This window comes from Panthera tigris, chromosome A2 (assembly GCF_018350195.1).
Source record: "Panthera tigris isolate Pti1 chromosome A2, P.tigris_Pti1_mat1.1, whole genome shotgun sequence".
Classification (NCBI taxonomy): Eukaryota; Metazoa; Chordata; class Mammalia; order Carnivora; family Felidae; genus Panthera; species Panthera tigris.
The window spans coordinates 4,520,076-4,540,445 of record NC_056661.1 but is presented as its reverse complement, the minus strand read 5'-3'; the positions used below and the strand labels follow the sequence as shown (position 1 = coordinate 4,540,445).

Here is a 20,370-nt window from a genome sequence, read left to right as displayed (position 1 = left end):
CGTAGGCACCTGCGTGCTTGTGTGTCTGCGAGTCGTTTCCGGGAGCCCCTCGTGGAGCACGACACTAGCTCTCGGCAGCGCGTTCTGTCCCCCCGCCCACCGCTTGCCTGTACGACCCGGCGCGCGGCGTCCCTGCCACGCCCACGCCTTGCGTTTACATCAAGCTTTTCCCCCAGTGGCTTCGGGGTGGTTGTTCCGTGGGGAGGTTACAGGTCTTCGCTCTCCCCTGGTTTCTTCCAGCGACTTCTTGTCTTTCCCCCTTTCCCTCCCTCCCTCCCTCCCTCCGTCCGTCCTTCACCCTTCAGTTTGTCCCATCTGGAATTCGTTTCACCATGAGGGAGGGCCCCGGAAGTGATGCGAGGCGCTCCGTCCCCAGCGGCGGACTGACGGTGCTTCCTTCACCCGCACCTGCCAGAGACGCCGTTTCTGGTGCATTCCTCCGCCCCTGCACGCGCTGCTGTCTGAGCCGGGCTTCCCCTCCTCTGCAGATGTCAGTTACGACCCATCCCTGAGCTTTTAATTACGGCTGCTTTGTAATTTATTTATTCTCTGGTAGGACTAGCGCCCCCCCACCCCCCCCCCCCCCGCCCCGGCTTCGTTAATTATTCTTCCCTTTTCAGAGTTTCCCCGCACAGGCTTGCATGCTCGCTTTCCTCACGGAACTAATCAGCCTGAGCTTCAGAGCGTTTTCTTTACCTTGCTGTTCTGAAGTTTCCTGTTAGCATTTTGGTTGCAACGGTAACTGTCGAGCGCGTGTTGCCCTGGCGTTTGGTGGGTTCCCGGCGAGGCCTCGGCCCTTCTCTCCAGGTGACTAGGTGACTGCAGACAGCGGTGGGGGGCTGGGGGCTGGGATGTTCCTGCACCAGCTCTCGAGATGTTTACCGGGCGGTGCAGCGGGATCGGCTTCTCAGGTAGACCGTGCAGATTCTCAGAGTGGAGAAAGAAACCTAGCAGCTTTATCAGCCCTGTTTTTGACTTTTCCAGAGCCTTCCGTTCGCAGCCCCTCACCTACCTAGGCACAACGGACCTTTTGTGGCCAGGCAGTTTTTCCTGGTGTGGGGGGCTCCCCTGTGCACTGTGGGCTGTGGGGCAACAGCCCTGACTGGCCTCCCCCCACCGAGCGCCCCTAGCACCTGCCTGCCTAGTTGGGACAAACCCAAAATGTCCCCTAGACGTCGCCACACATGTTCTGGGGGTGCAGGACCACCCCGGGTAAACACCACTGCTTTGACGAAACCACTTTCATCGTCCTTTTACCTTTGAATCTGAAACACTGCCCCAGAGGGGTGGCTTAGCGAAAACCGGGGAGGGGTAGCGGGCATCGCTGGGGGCTTCCCTCCCACCGGAAGGTGGCTCTGTGATCATCCAATGGGGGACGGAGGAGGCCCACGGCAGGCGGTCTCCTGAGGCAGCAGGAAGCCCCCCCCCACCCCACCCCCCCCCACTGCTAGTATTCATTCTTCTCCGAGTAAAACCTTTCAATCTCAGGCTGGTACATCTTGCCCACGTTGGCCCTCTTCAGTTTGGCGGTTGCCCCTGAAACAGAATCACGTCCAAGGTGGGGCCTCCACCCCCCCCCACCCCCTGCAGGATGAGGTGTCGGTGAGCCAGATCTGTCCTAAGGACACAGAGGGGTGACTGGATCGAGGGGCCCGGGGAAGAGGGGTCCGAGAGGCCTGTCTCCGAATGCCCTGTGCCCACCCTGCCTGGGGACCACCGCGGGCAACCGCCTGCCAGATTCCTCAGAGGTGCTGGTTAAAAATGCAGGTGCCAGGGATCCCAGCCCGGGAGATGGTGGCACTTTAATGAGCACCCCAGTGCCTTGGCTGTGAGCGACCGCACCCGGACCCCTTCCCCGGCCCGTGCCCACTCACCCAGCTGCCCTCCGGCCATGGAGAAGTCCGTCTCAAGGATGGTCCACTTGACGATCTTGGCGCTGTTGGAGGTGACCTCTGCATTGGCAGCATCGATCCCCTGACTGATGAACTCTGTGACCACCGGGTCTCTGTCACAAACGATGTCCGACAGCCTGGTGGACTGGCTCTTGAGCTGCCGGCAGAAAGCGACCGCCTCGCTGGTCAGCGCGTTCCGAGGCTCCCCCGTGTCCGTGTTGATCTGGCACTGTCGTTCGGGGAAGGCGGGTCAGGTGGCTCTCACACGGCCCCCGAGCCTGGCTCCCCGTGCCGGGGCTCGCGCTCATGGTCCCGACCCTGGGAGGGCCAGGTCCCCGCCCCCATTGTACAAATGAGGAAGCGGGCTCAGCCTGGGACACCTGCCCAGCACTTCCCCGCTTCCTGGGGGCTGGGTGGGCTGGGCTCAAGTCCCTCTGCCATTTTTCTGGAAACAGGCCAGGAGCTTCTCCCCTACAGGCACAGCCAATGCCCCAGGCCCACGACATGGGGAGCTGGCACTGAGCAACCAACCCACTGCCTCTCCTCTCCCAGCCTCGGTCTCCCCATCTTTTTTTTTTTTTTTATGTTTGTTTATTTTTGAGAGAGACAGAGACAGAGTGTGAGTGGGTGAGGGGCAGAGAGAGAGGAGACACAGAATCTGAAACAGGCTCCAGGCTCCGAGCTGTCAGCACAGAGCCCGAGGCGGGGCTTGGACCCACAAACCGTGAGATCGTGACCTGAGCCGAAGTCAGACACTCAACCGACGGAGCCAGGCAGGTGCCCTCCCCCCCCTCTTTTTTTAAGTTTATTTTGAGAGAGGGTGCACACTCATGGGTAGGGGAGGGGCAGAGAGAGAGAGAGGGAGAGGGAGAGAATCCCAAGCAGGCTCCGCACTGTCAGCACAGAGCCTGATGCAGAGCTTGAACTCACAAACCGCGAGATCATGACCTGAGCGGAAACCAAGAGTCAGACGCTTCACCGACTGAACCCCCCCCCCCGCCAGGCGCCCCAGTCTCCCCATCTTGAAACCAGGATCCAGCCAACACCCCAGACTTGCCACGAGGCTCAAAACCAGCGGAGGTACCTTGAGCGTGAGCAGCGCACAGAGGTATGGGGCGTCCTGGCCCACCAGCACGACGTAGCGGACAATGGGAATGTGCCTCTTCACCCGCTCCTCGATGGGGTTCGGGTTGATCTTCTCACCTGAACTGAGGGTGATGAGATCTGCAGGCAGAGAGAGAGGAGGGTTGTGGTCCTGAAAAGCTACATCAAGTCAGCTGTCCTGGAGCCCAGAGCCACCCCTGGATGCTCAGAAACAACGGAGATAGAGATAGACAGCATACAAAGGGTGCCCCTTCCTCCAAGCTGGACTTCAGTCGTCCCTCATCATCGTGCTGTGTGCAACCTGCACCACCGTCCGCAGCAGCCCCGTGGGGCCTGGTCAGAGGCAGAGAGCACCCTGCAGCCTGGTCTTGCTCACCCCTTTCGTTGCCCGTGACGTAGAGGAATTCATCATCGTCCAAAAAGCCCAGGTCCCCCGTGCGCAGCCAGCCATGGAGATCAATCTTCTCCTGGGTTTTCTCCTCATCGTCGAGGTACCCCATGAAGATGTTCCGGCCCCAAATGTGGATGTCCCCAATGCCATCGTCATCCTCTTTCTGGGTCTTGGTGCGGGTGCTGGGGAGGGACTTCCCACAGCTGGGGACAGTGGGCAGGGAGGGGGTGATTATAGACACCAGATACAGATCCCCACTGGCTTAGGGGTGCCCCCTGCTCGCTGCCCCTCTGCCCCCAGGCACACAGGTGTCAGATCCCAGGCCTCTTCTGCCTGCCTGGCTGCTAGAGTCCCATAGATCCAAAGTAGGGGACAGATGGAGAAGGGAAACAGGGTGCGGTCCCCCAGGGAGGGAAGGCTTGGCCCACCCTGACTCAGAGCCAAGCTTGCAGGGCACGTGGACGCACGACACCCGGCCCCCGGCCCCTGGGGAACCCACAGGTAAGTACGGGGGACCAGGCAAGGGACAGGTAAACTCAAGACACCATCTGGGTGGAATTGGTTGCTGGGAGGGAGAGGAAGCCATGATCCAGGCGAGAATGAGGCAGCTTACCACCTGCTTATCTCCTTGGAAATGGGGGCCGGGGGAAGATGCTTTTGCTTCACCTCTCAAAGTTCGAGGGTTGCTGTCCTGGCACCTAGACCCCCGTCCTTGCCCTGCTTCCCCCAGGCTGTCTGGAGACTCAGGGCAGGGCCTCCAAGCTGGCCCAGCCGACACCCAGGATGCACCCTGCCCGGACTGAATCACCCTCAAATTCCTAACCCCCAACGGGGTGGTATTTGGAGGCGATTAGGTTTAGATGAGGCGCTGAGGGTGGGGCCTTCGTGATGAGTCTGATGTCCTTCACGAAGAGACACCAGAGTGAGCTTGCTAGGCCTCTCCCACCGCGCAAAGACACCGAGAGGAGACGGCCGTCCCCAAGCCAGAGAGAGGCCCTCCCCCAGAACCGAATCCACGGCACCTTGATCCTGGGCTTGCAGCCTCCAGAACTGACAGTAAATCTCTGTGGTTTAAGCCCCCCACCCCCTCCGGTCTGGGGCGCTCCGTTACGCCAGCCCCGAGCTAAGACACACCCCATGAGGGCCGACGCCCAGGCCCCAGGGCAGCGCGAGCTCCGAGTTCAGGTTCAGACCCTCCCTGGATGCGCAAACTGCCCAAAAGGAATGAATGGAAGCTGAGAGCCTTCAGTGAGCGGCCCCTGTTGTGACTTCACGTCTGCGAACACCACTTACCGCGGGCCGCTTTACGGCTTGTGTGGAATGATCTGGAAGAATCAAGGGCTGTCTCTGGCTGCCTAGACTGCAAGCCCCACACCCCGCGTGGGAGGGATTCTGTGACGCCTGGTGTCCCCGCTGTAACCCTAGGGGTGTGACACAGGCCTAGCAGCTACCTAGGAAGCATCGCTGGGGCCCGGACCAGAAACTCCCAAAACCACCTCCCAGCGGCCGAGTAACCTCCCCTTCCTTCAGCCTCCCTGCCTGACCCCCTTTCTGCCCTGCCTCTCTGGGTTTGGGGGTCGAGGTGAGTAAGTGCTTCGTGACTGGCTCTGTGTCCTGTCTCTGCTGAAAGTTGATCCCACCTCCCCCAAAGCCAAGGTGCACCAAGGGTGGTGAGTCTCTCCTTGACCAAACTCTGGTCGGGCTCCTCTGAGCCCTCTTCTCGCTGGGTCCTAGCCTTGCCGTCTAAGAGCCGCAGGCTCTGTGCTCGAACGATTGCATCCACTCCCACACGGGAAGACCTGAGAACACATTCGCGTTTCTGAAAGCGCGGGCCCCATCCCCAGGATGACTCCATCCCCCTGCCCCCCGCATTCCTGCCCGAGAAAACCCCGAGCTGCCAGGAGAATTTCCCAGATGGCCGCTTAAACCTCCCCCCTGTAGACTAGCTCCTTTAAAAAGCTTGCGAATAAGTCCTTTCTCCGCCCTTTGAGATGCAAATCTACTCCCCAGAACGGTCTCCTCCCTTTGAAATGCAAACATTCGGGAGATAAACTCTGGCTCTCTCCTCCAGCTCTTGTGGGAGGTAACGGGCCCCACCGCGGAGGGGCGGCAGGCACTGACCTACACCATCGCCTCCTTCCAGAAACGCGCGAGGAGTTTATTTCTCTCTAGAGCGGCGCCGGTCTGCGGACCCCAGATGAGTTACTGAACCCCCTCCCTTCTTGCTTTTTGTGTGTGCGCGACTGCCATTTCCCAGACCACTCAAGCCCCCACCAGCCTCCCCTACCCCACAGACTCTAAGATGTCCGGTCCCCTCGGCCCAAATGGAAATGGAGGTCCGATCGTACTGGACCCTCCTCGCGGCCGCGGTCGTACTGCGTAAAACCTGCCCCTGTCGCTTTAAGTAGCGTCTGGTTTTATCTTTGAAAACGGTCCCCGTTGGAGAGGTGAGCCCCAGGTGAGGAAGATCCAGGACAGGAGAGAAAGCCGGCGCACCAGAAGGGCCGTGACTCTCGCCCCGGTCGCCTGTTCTGTCCCGTTCTTCTTTCAACTCGGCACGAATCCTCCGGGAAGCATGCGGGGGACCCCCAACTAGATCGGAGGCTGCAGTAGCCGGCCTCCTGGGTGGCTCCCAAAGATCCCTTTGCCCACCCAGAATCCACACCCTCCCACCCTGGATGGGGCTGATCTGCAAGACCCGTCAGAAGCGGCAGAAATAACGAAGGGCCACTTCTGAGGTGAGGCCGTGATAGGGTTGCCAGATCAAATGGGAGGAACCCCGTAAGATGTCTATTTCAATTACAAGTTCAGTCGCTCCCTGGTGGTCTAGTGGTTAGGATTAGGCGCTCTCGATTACAAGATTTGGGGTTAGTACAAGGACGTCCTAGATATCGTAGGGGGCTATACCGATACTTTAAAATAATCCGAAAGGTGTTGTTTATCTGAAATTTCAAACGTCCCCGGGTGTCCCGTACATTTATTTATTTGCTGTCCCGAAGGAGAGGGTGGTGTCCACCTTGCTCTCTCGGGGGTCTCTCGTATGAGGGGGGCGGATGCCGTGGTAGGAGGACCCCCAACTGAGGAACTGGGGCCAGCAGCTCGACCTCGTCAGGGACCCAGAACCACACAGCTACAAAGCAGCGCCCCTAAATTCCCAGCCGCCGCCCCCACCCCCACCCCCACCCCCGGGGACCAGGAAATAACGTTTGTTGCAGCCTTTACAACAGCAGTGAATGTGTTCTCTCCCAAGGTGCCGGGGGGGGGGTGGGGGGGTGGGGTGGGGTGGGGGGGGGTGGGGGTGGGGTTGGGGGGGGGGGACAGGGCCGGGTGATAGCGGGCACCCACCTGGTCCGGGAGCGAGCGGGGGGGGGGGGGGGGGGGGGAGGGGGGGTTCAAGGCCAGCCCCGCCCGTCCCCCCGCCCACACCCACACCCACCTCAGCAGCCGGAAGCCCTCCTGCCTGGACAGCGTGTGGACGCCCGTGCTCTCCGACAGGCCGTAGAGCTCACAGATGGGCATGTTGAGGCTGAGGAAGTACTCCGTGGTGGCTCCGGAGAGCCCCGTGCCCAGGTTGAAGTACTGGCGACAACGCTGCAGGCCCAGGAACCTCCGTGCTTGGTTGAAGGTCAGCCTCTTGGCCAGGCTGAAGCACACGGGGGTGCGGGTCTGCCTTGAGGAGCAGACGCAGCCTCCGGACTCCGCCCCCGGCCCCGACGCGCCCCCCCCACCCCCCCCCACCACCCCGGGCGGCCCTGAGACCCAGCCTCACCCCAACATCCGCCTTTTGTTGGTCCTGAGCCCCAGACACATGGCCCACTTGTCGAGCCTCCTCCGGAACGGGGTGGAGGCCAGCTGGCTGGTCTTCAGGCTGTCCAGCAATCTGTCCCAGACCCACGGGACGCCGTAGAACATGGTGGGCTTGACCTCCTGCAGCGTGTCTATCAGGGAGCCCTGCACCACACGGCACAGTGGGCACCCCGCCAAGCCCCCCCCTCCCCCCCCCCGCCACGGGCACCCTGGGCCCTCGGCCGCCCCCCCCCCGCCCCGCGGCAGGGCCAGGTGCTGGAAGTCCTTCCCGCCGCCCCGGCCGGGAGCCGTGTGGTGAGTGGGGCAGGGGGGCAGTTAACAGCCGCGGCCAGAGCTCCGGCGGGGATGGCGGGGACCATCTGCTCCCAACTGCCCCCATCAGCGGGACACGCAGGATCCGTGTCCTTCCCCAGGTGGCTCAACGCGCCCTTGGCTGTCTCTGTGGTCCTGTCCACCCTCTCCCAGAACCCCTGAGTCGGGGTGAAGGGGTGCGTGGAGAAGAGCCGGGAAGGGAAGGTGCGGATACAGAGACCCCCAGAGATGGAGGGAGGGAGAGACGAGACGAGATACAGAGGGAGGGATGGGGGTCGGAAGGAGAGAACAGGAGAAAGTAGGGCACGGGGACGGACAAACTCCGCCCTTGTCACTCTTTCCAGACCTCCTTCCAGGTGCCGGGAAAGGTCCCCACAGCGAGACCACCACCGAAACATTGACCCTGAACGCTGGCGAGTGAAATCTGTACCAAGCGAGGCAAATCCCACCGCGCCCGCCCGAGCCAGCCTTTCTACCGGCCAGGACAGGGATGGCAGAGGCCAGCCCCAGAGCCGAGATGGCTTGGACGTTATGAAAAGGCCTCTCAGGAGTTCCGGGAGGGAAACTGTTTTGTGACGCGTGAAAGCACGAAACCGAAACTTTGGTCGTCCGTAAAGTTTTCCGGTTTGGGCCGCGGGGAACCTGCAGGTACGTGGTCTCTCCCTGGGAACGTACACGATGTAGGGAAGCCTAGATCACTTACTGCCTGGCCCTTCGCAGGAAAAGCCTTCGAGCCCCTTGGCTGAGGGAGTCCTAAGGATCCGGGCAACGATGTCAGTGTTCGTTCCCCCCTAATTCCTGTCTTGATGGGAATTTTGTGTTTTTCTACATTCGGAGAGTGACTGATGTTTCGTGATGTATGTCAGTGACCTCGTGTGCTTTTTTTTTTTTTCAACTGGAAGTAAAATTCGCCAAACACCATTTTCACCACCTCTAAGCGCACAGCTCAGGGGCATCAACGGCACTCGCTGTCGTGCAGCCGCCCCCGCCCTCTGCCTCCAGAACTTTCCATCTCCCCAGACTGAGACTCTGTCCCCATGAAGCACGGACTCCCCACCCCTGGCTCCCACCATCCACTCTCTTTCTCTGTGGACGGGACTCCTCTGGGGACCCCCTGTGAGTGTGGTCACGCGGGACGTGTCCTTCTGTGTCCGGCTCCTGTCACCGTGCACGGTGTCCTCCGGGTCTGTCCACGCGGTGACGGGCGGCAGGAAGTCCTCCCTTCCTAAGGCTGGATCACATTCTATTGTACGGACGGAACTCATTTCTTTATCCATCTATCTGTTGATGGGCCCTTGGGTTGTTTCCACTAATATGCTTTTAATGGCTCAGTTAAGCTTCCTGCACTGGGAATTTTCTCGCTGCGAGAGGAGCCAGATACACGCTCCCATCCTGCACAACACTAGCTCCTGTCCGCTCACCCCCTTTGCTTTACAGTTGGGGAAACTGAGGCGCAGGGAGGCGAAGGACCAAGGTCGCACAGCCACCGGCGGGGCACCGGGTGGGGATCCCAGTGCTGGGGTGAGCCCCTCCCCTGCTCAGGGTGACCACCCCCCCCAGCCCGGCCGGCCTCCCCCACCACCCCTGCACCCACCGCGGCAGGGGACCCAGGAGCTCTGCCTCACCCTCAGAGCATCCGGCTGGGCAAAGTAGAGGGCTCCGGCGACAGAGATGGAGACCCACACGTCGAAGAGCTGGGCCGTCAGGTAGCTGAGCGGGAGGTAGCTCACCAGGACCTCCTGTTCCTCCGGGGGGCACTTATAAGACAGGGTCTGGGCAGCGGTCTCCGTGGTCCACGTGATCTGCAAGGCACCTTAGCTGTCTCCCGTGGGCCATTCTGCCCGCGACCCCCGGGAGCACGCGCTCGTCCACCACGCGAGGCCGGGAGCCCCAGCCTGCCGGCTCCGGGCGGGACGCTCACGTTGTCGTGGCTGAGCATCACGGGCTTTGGGGGGCCGGCGACCGACACGCTGTAGAGCAGGGCGCAGCACTGGTTGGGCTTCTGGGAGTCGATGACCTGGTTTAGCGTGTCTTCCGAGACGCCGTCTGCCAGGTCCAGGAAGCCCCTCCACTGCGGAGAGGGTGCCGCGTGGGCTCACGGGGGTGGTGGTGGGTGGGGCCTGTGACCTCCACCCCCGGGGCCGAGCCTCCCCCCCCCCACCCCCACCCCCGGCTCCCGGTGAGGACCTACAGAATACAGGTTCTGCAGCCGGGTCCGGATCTCCTCCTTGTACTGGACGATGGCCTTGAGGTGCTTCAAGTAGCCCTGGATCTGCCGGATACCGCGGGGCTCAGCAGGCGCAGGGCTTGAGAGCCGGCGACAGCTCAGCCCCGAGCCCCAGCGCTTCCTACCACGGGCGGCCAGGGCGCTCCCCGCCTTCCCTTTTATTGTGTCAAAAGGCACATGAATTTGCCATTGTAACCATGTCAGAGCGGGCGATGCAGCGGCGCTTAGCACCGCTAAATTCACGTCATGCGACCGTCACCCTCTGTCCGGTTCCAGAACATTCCATCTCCCCGAAAGGGAAGCCGGGGCCCATCAGCGGTGACTCCCTTCCTCCGTCCTCCAGCCCTTGGAAACCACGGATCCGCTCTGCCTCCTCGGACGTGCCGGTTCCAGAGGTTTCGGACACGTGGAATCCCACGCTATGTGCCGCTTTCCCCGAGCGTCACGTTTTCGAGATCCATCCACGTGCAAGCGCCTCACTCCTCCTGCGGCTGAACGACCGCTCCGGTGTGTGGATGGGTCGCAGTTTGCTTGTCCGTTCACGGGGTGGTGGGCAGCTGGGCCATCCCCATGCTTTGGCTGCTGTGGACGTCTGTGCACGGGTTTTTGTGTGCACACTTGTGCCCCATTCTCTTGGGGGGACACCTGGGAGCAGGATCGCTGGGTCACGGGATCATTCTACGTTTGGCTTTGTAAGGAGCCGCCAGAGTTTTCCAGCTTGTTCCACATCCTGACATTTGTCACCCGCTTTTCTTTTTTTAATTTCTTTTTTAAATTAATTTATTTTTTTTGAGAGAGAGAGAGAGAGAAAGCAGGGGAGGGGCAGAGAGAGAGGGAGACACAGATCCCAAAGCGGGCTCCAGGCTCCGAGCTGTCAGCACAGAGCCCGACGCGGGGCTCGAACCCACGAACCGCGAGATCATGACCTGAGCCGAAGTCGGACGCTCAACCGACTGAGCCACCCAGACGCCCCTCTGCTTTTCTGATAATAACTGGCTTCGTGGGCGCAAAGGGGTGTTTCGTGGCTTCACTCTGCGTTTTTCCCCGATGACGTTAAGTGTTGGGCATCTTTTCACCGGCTCATCGGCCTCTTCGTTTCTTCTCTAGAGAGAGGTACTTAAGTCCTTGGCCCGGTTTTTGAATTGGGACTTTAGTTGTGGTGGTTGTGTTTTGATTTTGATGTTGGGGGGTCCTGGGCACATTCTGAAGGCAGACTGCACTAATTTCCTACGGCTGATAGGGGCCACTAAGGTACCACATATTGCGTGATTTGGTCAGGTCTCTGCTTAGAGTCTCATAATCCCCAAATCCAGGTGTGGGTGCTGGGTCCCTTTCTGGAGGCTCCACGGAGGATTGTTCATTGGGACCCTGGCTCATTTGAGTTGTTGGCAGAATTCAGATCCTTGCAGATGTAGGACCGAGGTCTGCCTGTCTCCCTCCTGGCTGTCAGCTGAAGGCCATTCTCGGCTTCTAGATAGCGCCATATCCCCTAGCTCGTGGTCCCTTCCTCCATTTTCAAAGCCAGAAACAGGGTGGGGTGCGTTCCTCTCCTGCTTTGAATCTCTCTGCCGTCCCTTCTGCCTCACGTCTCCCGTCTCCAGCTGGAGAAAGTTCTGTGCTTTGAGGGGCTCGTGTGATTATAGGAGACCCACCCGGATAATCCAGGATCATCTCCCATCTGAAGGGCCTTACTCTTAATCCTAAGAGCAAAATGCCTTTTAGCCACGGGAGGCGCCCGGATCACAGGCTCCGGGAATTAGGACGTGGACGTCTTCGGCCATCATTCTGCTGATCCCCCAGAGCCAACAGGATTTCCTGAGAGAGGGGACCCGGGAATCTGGAGGGAGGAAGTACCCGCCACCTGAGACAGGAAACTCGGAGGGAAGGTGCAGGTTGTGGGCGGGAAGATCGGGAGGTTAGGTCTGGATAGGCTGCGTCTGAGATGCTTCTTAGGCGTCCCAGTGCAACCATTGGGAAAGCTGGAGATGAAAACGTGGGACATGTCAGCAAATAGGTATCACCTGGGGGGAAAGTACAGGACCCAGAGCAGCCATCTGCTGTCCCAGACGTGGCCCTCTAACTGAGGTTCAAACAAGACGAATGGCAAAGAGCAGAGGTCAGTGAGGACAGCCGAGCAGTGTAAGTTTCACTATTTACATCTTGCACTGGCCCCTTAGCATCTGAGTTTGCGACCCCACCTTCGCAGGGGCTCACCTTCCAGGTGGCTAATGACCCAGGCTGCACATACCTTGTCACCTGCACAGACCCTGTCTTGGGTTTATTTACTTATTTAATAGACATAGAAAATTAGAATCGTGGTAAAAATAATACACAACAAAGTTTAACACCTTAACTACTTTTAAGCATATAGTTGGTGGTGTTAATTATATCTGCATTCATGTGAAACAGAACCCCAAAACTTTCTCATCTCCCCCAAACTGAGACTCTGTCCCCATGAAGCATGGACTCCTCACCCCCTTGCCCCAGCCCTGGCTCCCACCATCTACTCTCTGTCTCTGTGGACGGGACTCCTCCGGGGACCTCCTGCGAGTGGGGTCGTGCAGGACGTGTCCTTCTGTGTCCGGCTTCTGTCACTGAGCACAGTATCTTCAAGGTCCATCTGTATTGTAGCAGGTGTAGAAATGTCCCTTCCTGGGGCACCTGAGTGGCTCAGACAGCTAAGCGTCCAACTTCGCCTCGGGTCATGATCTCACGGGTTCGTGGGTTTGAGCCCCGCGTCGGGTTCTGTGCTAACAGCTCCGAGCCTGGAGCCTGCTTCGGATTCTGTGTCTCCCTGTCTCTCTGCCCTCCCCCACCCTCCCTCTGTCTCTCTCTCTCTCTCTCTCTCAAAAGTAAACATTTAAAAAATAAATAAACGTTTTTAAAAAAGGAATGCCCTTCCTTCCTTCCTAAGGCTGGATAATATTCCATTGTTTGGATGGACCACATTGTGTTTGTCCATTCATCCATCAGCGGACACTGGGTTATTTCTACATTTTGACTTCTGTGAATACTACTGCTGTGCACTTGAGCGAACAAATAATATCTTCGGGGGGGGGGGCCTGGGTGGCTCAGTTGGTTAAGCGTCTGACTCTTGATGTCGGCTCAGGTCATGATCTCACTCACAGCTTGTGGGATCGAGCCCTGTGTCAGGCTCCGTGCAGACAGCCTGGGATTCTCTCTCTCCCTCTCTCTCCGCCCCTCCCCTGCTCTCTCTCTCTCTCTCACACACACAAGATGAATAAATAAGCTTAAAAAAAACAATCTTCGAGATCTTTCCTTCACTTCTTTTGGGTATGTAGCCAGCAGTGAGATTGCCGGTAACTCTGAAGCTTTGAGGAAACGTCGTGTTGTGTCCTACAGTGGCTACGCCATTTTACGTTCTCACCAAGACCAAGAGAGGATGGAATTTATTGAGGAATAATTTCCGTGCAGTAAAAGTCGCCTCTTTAGGCGCACGGTTTCGTACGCGTTGACCAACTTAGAGCGGTGTGACCACCGCCTTCATCAAGCTGTAGAATGTTTACGTCACCCCCTACAGTGTCCCCGGGCCCCGTGTTGGTCAATTTTCCTCCTTTGCATCTGGCAACCACGGATCGAGATTTCTGTCCCGTAGCTTTGCTCTTTCTGGGGCTTCCTATGTACGCAAATCACACGGAGTCTATAGCCTTCCCTCCGGCTTCCTCCATTCAGCACGTTCGAGAGGCAGCCATGTGATTTCACACGTCAGGAGACCAGCCGTCGCTGTTGTTCGTCCGAATCATAGAAAAACAGCTGCGTCCTGGTCCGTGGGCTGTTTCCAGTTCCTGGCGATCGCGCACAGAACAGCCACGGACACTGACACGCAGTGGAGACACCCGTTCTCATTGCTCTTGGGTGCATATCCGGGGGTGAACGGGCTGCACCACATAGTAGGTGTTTATCTAACATGAAACTGTCAAACCTCTTCCCAGGGTGGCAGGTACCATCTTACAGTGAAGGTCCTCATCAGCGCTCGGTATTACCCGTTTTAAAATCGGAGTCATCCTGGGGCGCCTGGGTGGCTCGGTCGGTTGAGCGTCCGACTTCGGCTCAGGTCATGACCTCGCGGTTCGTGAGTTCGAGCCCCACGTCGGGCTCTGTGCTGACAGCATAGAGCCTGGAGCCCGCTTCCGATTCTGTGTCTCCCTCTCTCTCTGCCCCTCCCTCACTCTCTCTCTTTCAAATATAAATAAACATTAAAAATTTAAAAAATTTTTTTGAGTCATCCTAGTGGGTGTTTCATGGTGGTGGTCTTTGCCTACTTACCTCTGTCTGCTTGTCATGGTCCTCTTAGCGTCCCCATGTCACAGGGAGTTGCTTTGAACCATCGCGCCCACGCCCAGAACCACCTCACTCGGATCAGCCCCGGACCCAGGGAAATTCAGGGTTCCCCCCAAATAGGACGTGTTGTACCATCCCAATAAGATGAAACATCCAGAACAGGCAAGTCCACAGAGACAGAAAGTGGGTTGCCAGGGGCTGGGGCCAGGGGAATGAGGAGTCCCCACTAATAGGCACAGGGTTTCCTTTGCAGGTGATGGAATGTTCTGGAACCAGACAGAGGTCATGGTTCCACAATACTACGAACGTACTAAATGCCACAGAATTGTACACTAAAAAGGGTTAAGAGGGTAAATTGTACGTTGTGTGCATTTTACCGTAATAATTTTTGTTTTAAGTGGGAGGAGGGGATCTGCCTGCTCGCAGCAGGAAGGTGTAAGTCCCAGTTGGGAGTGCGTTGGGGGTTAGTGCCAGAACCCGCACCGGGTCAGAACATCACTCGCCTGGCACCCCATAGGGGCCCTGGGCCCATCCATCCGTGGAATCCGCGGTTCCCATCTCATGAGAGACCATGGATGGTGGGTCCATCGCTCATTGGGCTCCTTTTCTTTATTAGGCAAAGTTCGTGCCTTTGCACGAGTCACTAACCTGGATGATTTTCTGCAACTGTCTGTCATTATCCACCACAAAGATGTCCATCTCCGAGCTTTCGGCGATGACCTGGCAGGTTTTTGGAGAGTTGGTGGACAAGATGCCAACGGAGAAGCCTCTGGAAGCAGAACCCAAGGAGTGAGGACCCACTGGTGAATCGGAGGGCTCCCAGGAGGCCGGTTGTGTCACAGGAGAGACAGTCCCTTGGGTGGGGCGTAGAGTATGGCAGACATCCCCTGACACCCCCAATATGCCTTGTTTGAAGGTGGGACTCAGGGACAGCTTGGGCTTGGACCCTGCCTTCCAGGGGTCCCCCAACAGTCTGGACAGGTAGAGGGAGGTCTCAATGCTGGGGAGCCCTGGGGAGGCTTCTTGGAGGAGGGGTCATGGGAGCTGGGCTTCACAGGATGTGTTTGAGTTCGGCAGGTAGAGAGTGTCGGAAGGGCGAGCTGGCTGGTGCCCAGGGCTGGGCCCTTGACAAATCCCACTGAGCACAGACCAAGCAGGAGCCTTAGTTTGCTCCCTGAACTGGGGACTCTTCCGTGAGACCCCTATGGATTCAAGAGCGGGGGTGGGGGTGGAAGGAGGGGGGGAAGAGCCTTTGCTGGGCTGATGGCTTCCTGACTCCGTGTACCCCAGGGCGATACCCGGTACCTCTTACCCAGCCATGATAGCACCAATGCTCGCGATGACCCACTCCTCGGAGTTTAACCCCATGATCCCCACGCTGTGGAAGCGTTGCAGGCCCAGCTGGGAAAGGAGGCCCTTGTGAGGCACAGGGGGCTCACCGGCCACTTGCCCCCACGTGCCCAGGAGCCTCAGGCTGAGAACCTTGGGCTCTCTTTTCTCTGTTGACCATTGGTGCTTCTGTTTGCTAATAGAATAGCCCATCCCCCCCCCCCCCCATTACGAGCTACCATATATATTCACGTGGAGCGGGGGTTCTCCAGGTGACATTGGGCAACGTCTGGAGACATGTTTGGGGAAGGGGATGGTGCTGACATGGAGTGGGCGGGCACTGGGGTTGCTAAGAAACATTGTCTCACGTACAGGACAGACCCCTCCTCCACGAAAGAATGATCCAGCCCCAAATGCTGATAGATGGAGATTGAAAAACACTGAGAAAAGACAAACAAAATGCCCACCCCTGACATTTTTATGAATAAATACTTGACAAAATCTGGGCAGTACTTATCCCTATATGATCATAACCCACCATTGTTCATAAAACCATGCATCCTATTTCCCCAGCCTTTATTTATTTTTTTTAAACATTTTATTTATTTTTGAGACAGGGAGAGATAGAGCATGAACAGGGGAGGGTCGGAGAGAGGGAGACACAGAATCTGAAACAGGCTCCAGGCTCTGAGCCGTCAGCCCAGAGCCCGACGCGGGGCTCGAACTCACGGACCTCGAGATCGTGACCTGAGCCGAAGTCGGACGCTTAACGGACTGACCCACCCAGGTGCCCCTCCCCAGCCTTTAAATATTTCTCTATGGTATCAGATATAACACCTCTATGATATTGTATTGTACAGAAATGTCATAATTTAGCGACTGCCTCCCCACCCCGCTTTACTGGTTGATACTTAAGTAAGATCCTTTCTCCCCTCTACTTTTATTAGATACAATATTGGGGTGAACATCTGCATGGCTCAAGCTCTGGATTCCCACGTGATCACTTGTGCTGACATCTGGATTGACTTAAACATTCAAGATGATACACATTCACCCATCCTGGCAGGACCAGGTGACGCCATCCCCAGGTGGGTCGTTCCCGTCCACTCCAAACTCTTGGGCACCACTGCCCACTCCTAGTGTCCTCGTCAGGCAGGCACGACACACCCAACACGGCCCAAACAAAATTGCTGACGTTACCCACCCCCTCTGCCGGCCCCGCCCTCCACAATCTCAGTCAGTAGCAGTCCCTCCAACTTGCACTGGCCGGAAATCTTGATTATCCTCAGTGCCTTTCATTCTCTCTGACACCCAATCCGTCAAGAAATGATGTTGGCTCTGCCTTCAGAATCTGACCACCTCCTATCCCCTCCCCGGGTACCACACAGGTCTCCAAACCGCCTTCATCTCAACCTCCACGGGTCTCTCTTTTTCCACGCAGCCTGTAAGCAGCCAACTCTGGGCGCATCCCTCCTCTCACAGCCCTCCATGGCTCCCACCTCACTCCTGGTAAAAGCCCCACAAGACCCAGCAAGACCTGTCCCCGTTACCCGCTGCCCTCACCACCTCCCTCTCTCCTTTCCACTCATTCTGCTTCAGCCACATGGGCCTCTTTGGTATTCAGTCAACATGCATGGCACTGTTCTGCCCCAGGGCCTTTGCACATTTGTTCCCACTACCTGCAATGCTTATCCCCAGATACTCACTTGGCTCCCTGCCCCCCACCAAGTTGTTGAAGTCTTTGCGAAAATATCACTCTCAGAGAGGCTCTCACTGGCCACCATATGTTAAAATTTCCACCCCCACCCCTAGCTCATCTACCCCTTCCCTGCTTTAGTTTTCTCTGGACCACTGTCTACTTCACGCATCCTTGTTTATTACATTGACTGGAGAAGTCCCTTGAGGTCTCTTATCCTCTTTCCTAATCTGATAGATGGGCATTCATTCATTGAAGACATACCCAAGGGGCTGGTTCTGTTCTAGATTCTGGGGGCCTGCAATGAATGAGGCAGACTGGCCCCTTGCCCTCACAACTGACCAGCTAAACAAATAAATTATACAATCATACTACCAGGTGGCCATGAAAGCTGGGCAGAACATTTTCAAAGGAGCTGTGATAGAGATTAGTGTGTGTGTGGGGGGGGTGAGTTTGGGGACCCAGGGTGATCAGGGATGACCTTGCTCAAAAGATGAGACATTGGAGAAGAGACACATTAACAGTAACAACCATAAGAATAAATGCTGAGTAATGCTTCGTGCGAGCCAGGAGCTCTTTGATATGTGTCCGCTCACTGAATTCTTGTAGCAAACCTTTGTGCGGGGTGCTATGATGTTTTATTTTATGTATTTGCACACAAAGATCCTAATATAACAATGTTTTATACTAAATTCAATACAAATAAAGTATAAAATGGATATGGCCATATAGAACTTTCCTATTTTTAATATTATATATTTATTTATATATATTATATAATATATATATATAATATATATATGTTTATATATATTATATATATATATATTATATAATATATATATAAACAGATTCAGAACCCCATGTTACAGATGAGGAAACGAGGGCATGATGAGAATGAGTAATTTTTCAAAAACGTTAATTGAAATACAGCTGACACCTAATGTTACATTAGCTTCACGTGCACAACACCGTGATTCCGCAAGTCTACACGTGATGCTGTGCTCACCACAAGTGTAGCCTAAGTCATTGTTTAACGAAAGAGATCACAGGCACTGAAGGTACACCTCTCGAAGAGGGAGGTTAAGTGATTTAAGCAAGAACGCGCAGACGAGGGCAGAGCCAGGGGAAAGGATTCGCGCCCGCCCCGCAGAGGAGGAGCGGCGCGCAGGCGCAGTGGCGCGGGCGCCGCAGTGCGCAAGCGCGCAGAGGCGGGCGGCGCGCAGGCGCGGGAGGGCACGTGGTACCTTGAGGAAGGCCTTGGCGGCGCGCCGGCATTCCTCGTAGTACTCGATGTAGGTGAGCAGGTGCCAGCCGGTCTTGTGCTTGGAGCCGAGCGCGATGTAGTTGGCGTACTTGATGGCCGTGTTCATGACCATGTCGTGCACGGTGACGGGCGCCTGGCTGGCGAAGGCGTCCTCCTGCCGCAGGTGCACCTCGCCGTCGCGCCTTGATGTCCAGTAGCGGGGGCCTGTGGGCAGGCGGGGCCCGGGGGCCAGGAGACCCCAGGTAGGTGAAAGGGGGCAGGGCTGTGGCTCTGAAGGCGGCCCAGGCGGGGCGGAGGACGCAGGGGAGAGTCGGGGGCGAGAGGCAGGGCGGCGGGAGGGAGAAAGACACGGCCGCCAAGGGAGGAAGACAGAGGTGAATGGGGAGACGCAGAAAAGGGCACAGGGGCGGGCGGACAGACAGATGCACTGGCCCCCCTGCCAGCGAGCAGGCAGCTCAGTGACGGGCCCGCCACCCTCCCGTGCACTTACCAAGGACCGGGCACCTGCGACAAACTGCATCCACCTTCGTTCACAGCCTCCCTCCCCTGCTCCCAGCCAGCCCCACACGACCTCAAAGATCCCAGCGCTGGCTCAGCCACCCTTGGCCATCCCCGAGGGGCTTCTCTGGGAGCCCCACCTTCTCTAGGATGCCACACCCGGGGCCCAGGGAGTCCCCCACCTCTGGCTTTAGTTTCTGCTCGGTGATCTCTTTCCCTTGGACTCGGCTTGTTCGAGGACATGGTGTCCACAGTACCCTCGGCCTCTCTTCTTCTTACTGTCTGGGAGGCATCTGGTCTCCTGGGACTGAAGAGACATACGTTCATATAAACCCAGTGACAGTCCGTTGGAGGGCTGGGAGTGTCCAGCTGTGTGGAGGCACAGGGGTCCCACCTGGTCACGGGGGTGATTGGACAAGGCTACTCTAAATGGGGGGGGGGTACGGGGTGACCAGACAAAGAAGAGAGGGAGAAGGAATCTGAGAAAAGAGAGTAATGTGATGAAGCCCATCAGGGCTGGAGTATAAGGAAAAGTGGGGGCCGTAGAAGGAAATGAAGTGCGATGGGTGGTGAGGGCAGAATTGGCATAATGGGGTCTTGCCGGCTGTGTTACTAAAATATTGCTTTCTGGTGCCTTCTGTGCCCATCCCCCACCCAGTATGCAGACTGGTTCATCCCTGGCAGGAGCTGAAACATCTCAGCTCCCAACCCCTCCCTTCCACCCACAGCACATTTTTACCCTTCTCTGTCGTCAGGAAGGCAGTGCCCACTTCTGTCTCCAGCTTCTTTTTATCAGCTTTGGTCACCCCCTCCTCTGCTGTAGCCACAGGGGGGACAGCCGTCTCTAGACTGGATATCTAGAATGTTCCCGCCTGTGGCCAGCCTTTGTGACATCACTGTGGATTCCGTAGCCTGGATCCTCGATGGCGACGTGGCCTGTTGCTGCTTTGCAGAGGCCCGTCTTAGGAGACCGGGGTCTACCCAAGAAGGCCCTTCACTATCTGCACCCCACCCCCCGACCCCAGCCAGTGGTTCCCAAGGTGACAGCCCCCAGGGAGGAGGCAGCAGCAAAGTCTTGGGTTTCAGTCTGGCGGCTGGAGGGACTTTATAGTCTCTGCCCGGCTTTGTTACAGCTTTGAGTGAACGTGTTCACGAGGAGCCTGACAGGGAGTAGTGAGACAGAGGAGGCAGCCTGGAAGGCACTGGCAGCACGGAGGCTAAGGAAGCCGACTCTTTCAAAGAGCTAGGCAAGGTCAGCAGAAGGTCGACAAGGACTTTGATTCCCTGTGCCTGATTGTTCATGAATTCATATGTCCATTCAGCACCTTTTGGAGAATAGACTAGTCTCCCAGATGTGTAGGCAGCTATATTTGCACAGATTGTTGGACCCTGTTGAGGCCGATTCGCACACAGATCATTTAGAGGCCTCTTTGGCTCCTCAAAAATTTAAACATCACATTATCGTGTGACCCCACAATCCCATTTCCGGGGATATACCCAAGAGAATTGGAAGCAGGGACTCGAAGAGGGTTTGCACACTCCCGT

At 57.2% G+C, this 20,370-nt stretch overlaps 1 protein-coding gene across 2 annotated transcripts; it reads right to left on the bottom strand.

The window, feature by feature from the left end:
* Positions 1-1,236: 1,236 nt before the first annotated feature.
* LOC102953554 (long-chain-fatty-acid--CoA ligase ACSBG2-like) lies at positions 1,237-19,692 on the bottom strand. 2 transcript variants are annotated; one of them, XM_042977931.1, is made up of 14 exons: positions 19,565-19,692; positions 19,008-19,132; positions 18,308-18,531; positions 15,348-15,436; positions 14,684-14,804; positions 9,698-9,778; positions 9,428-9,577; positions 9,132-9,308; positions 7,157-7,338; positions 6,824-7,057; positions 3,373-3,590; positions 2,977-3,116; positions 1,875-2,121; positions 1,237-1,536 (listed from the first exon to the last, which is right to left on the bottom strand). In XM_042977931.1, exons 2-14 carry the CDS (start codon positions 19,066-19,068, stop codon positions 1,448-1,450), a joined length of 2,013 nt encoding a protein of 670 aa, XP_042833865.1. In that variant the 5' UTR covers positions 19,069-19,132; positions 19,565-19,692; the 3' UTR covers positions 1,237-1,447. The 2 variants fall into 2 exon arrangements, with proteins under 2 accessions (XP_042833865.1, XP_042833866.1); XM_042977932.1 differs by having other exon boundaries at positions 6,824-7,030; positions 19,565-19,691.
* Positions 19,693-20,370: the final 678 nt, after the last annotated feature.

What these genes read in the sequence shown, in the direction of transcription:
- LOC102953554 (XM_042977931.1), bottom strand. Translation starts at nt 19,068, where the DNA reads ATGTCCTCGAACAAGCCGAGTCCAAGGGAAAGAGATCACCGAGCAGAA. An exon ending in TGATGCTCAGCCACGACAAC is followed by an intron (nt 9,309 to 9,427) that starts GTGAGCGTCCCG and finishes GGTGCCTTGCAG; the next exon opens with ATCACGTGGACCACGGAGAC. An exon ending in GTGCGCTGCTCACGCTCAAG is followed by an intron (nt 2,122 to 2,976) that starts GTACCTCCGCTG and finishes CCCGAACGACAG; the next exon opens with TGCCAGATCAACACGGACAC.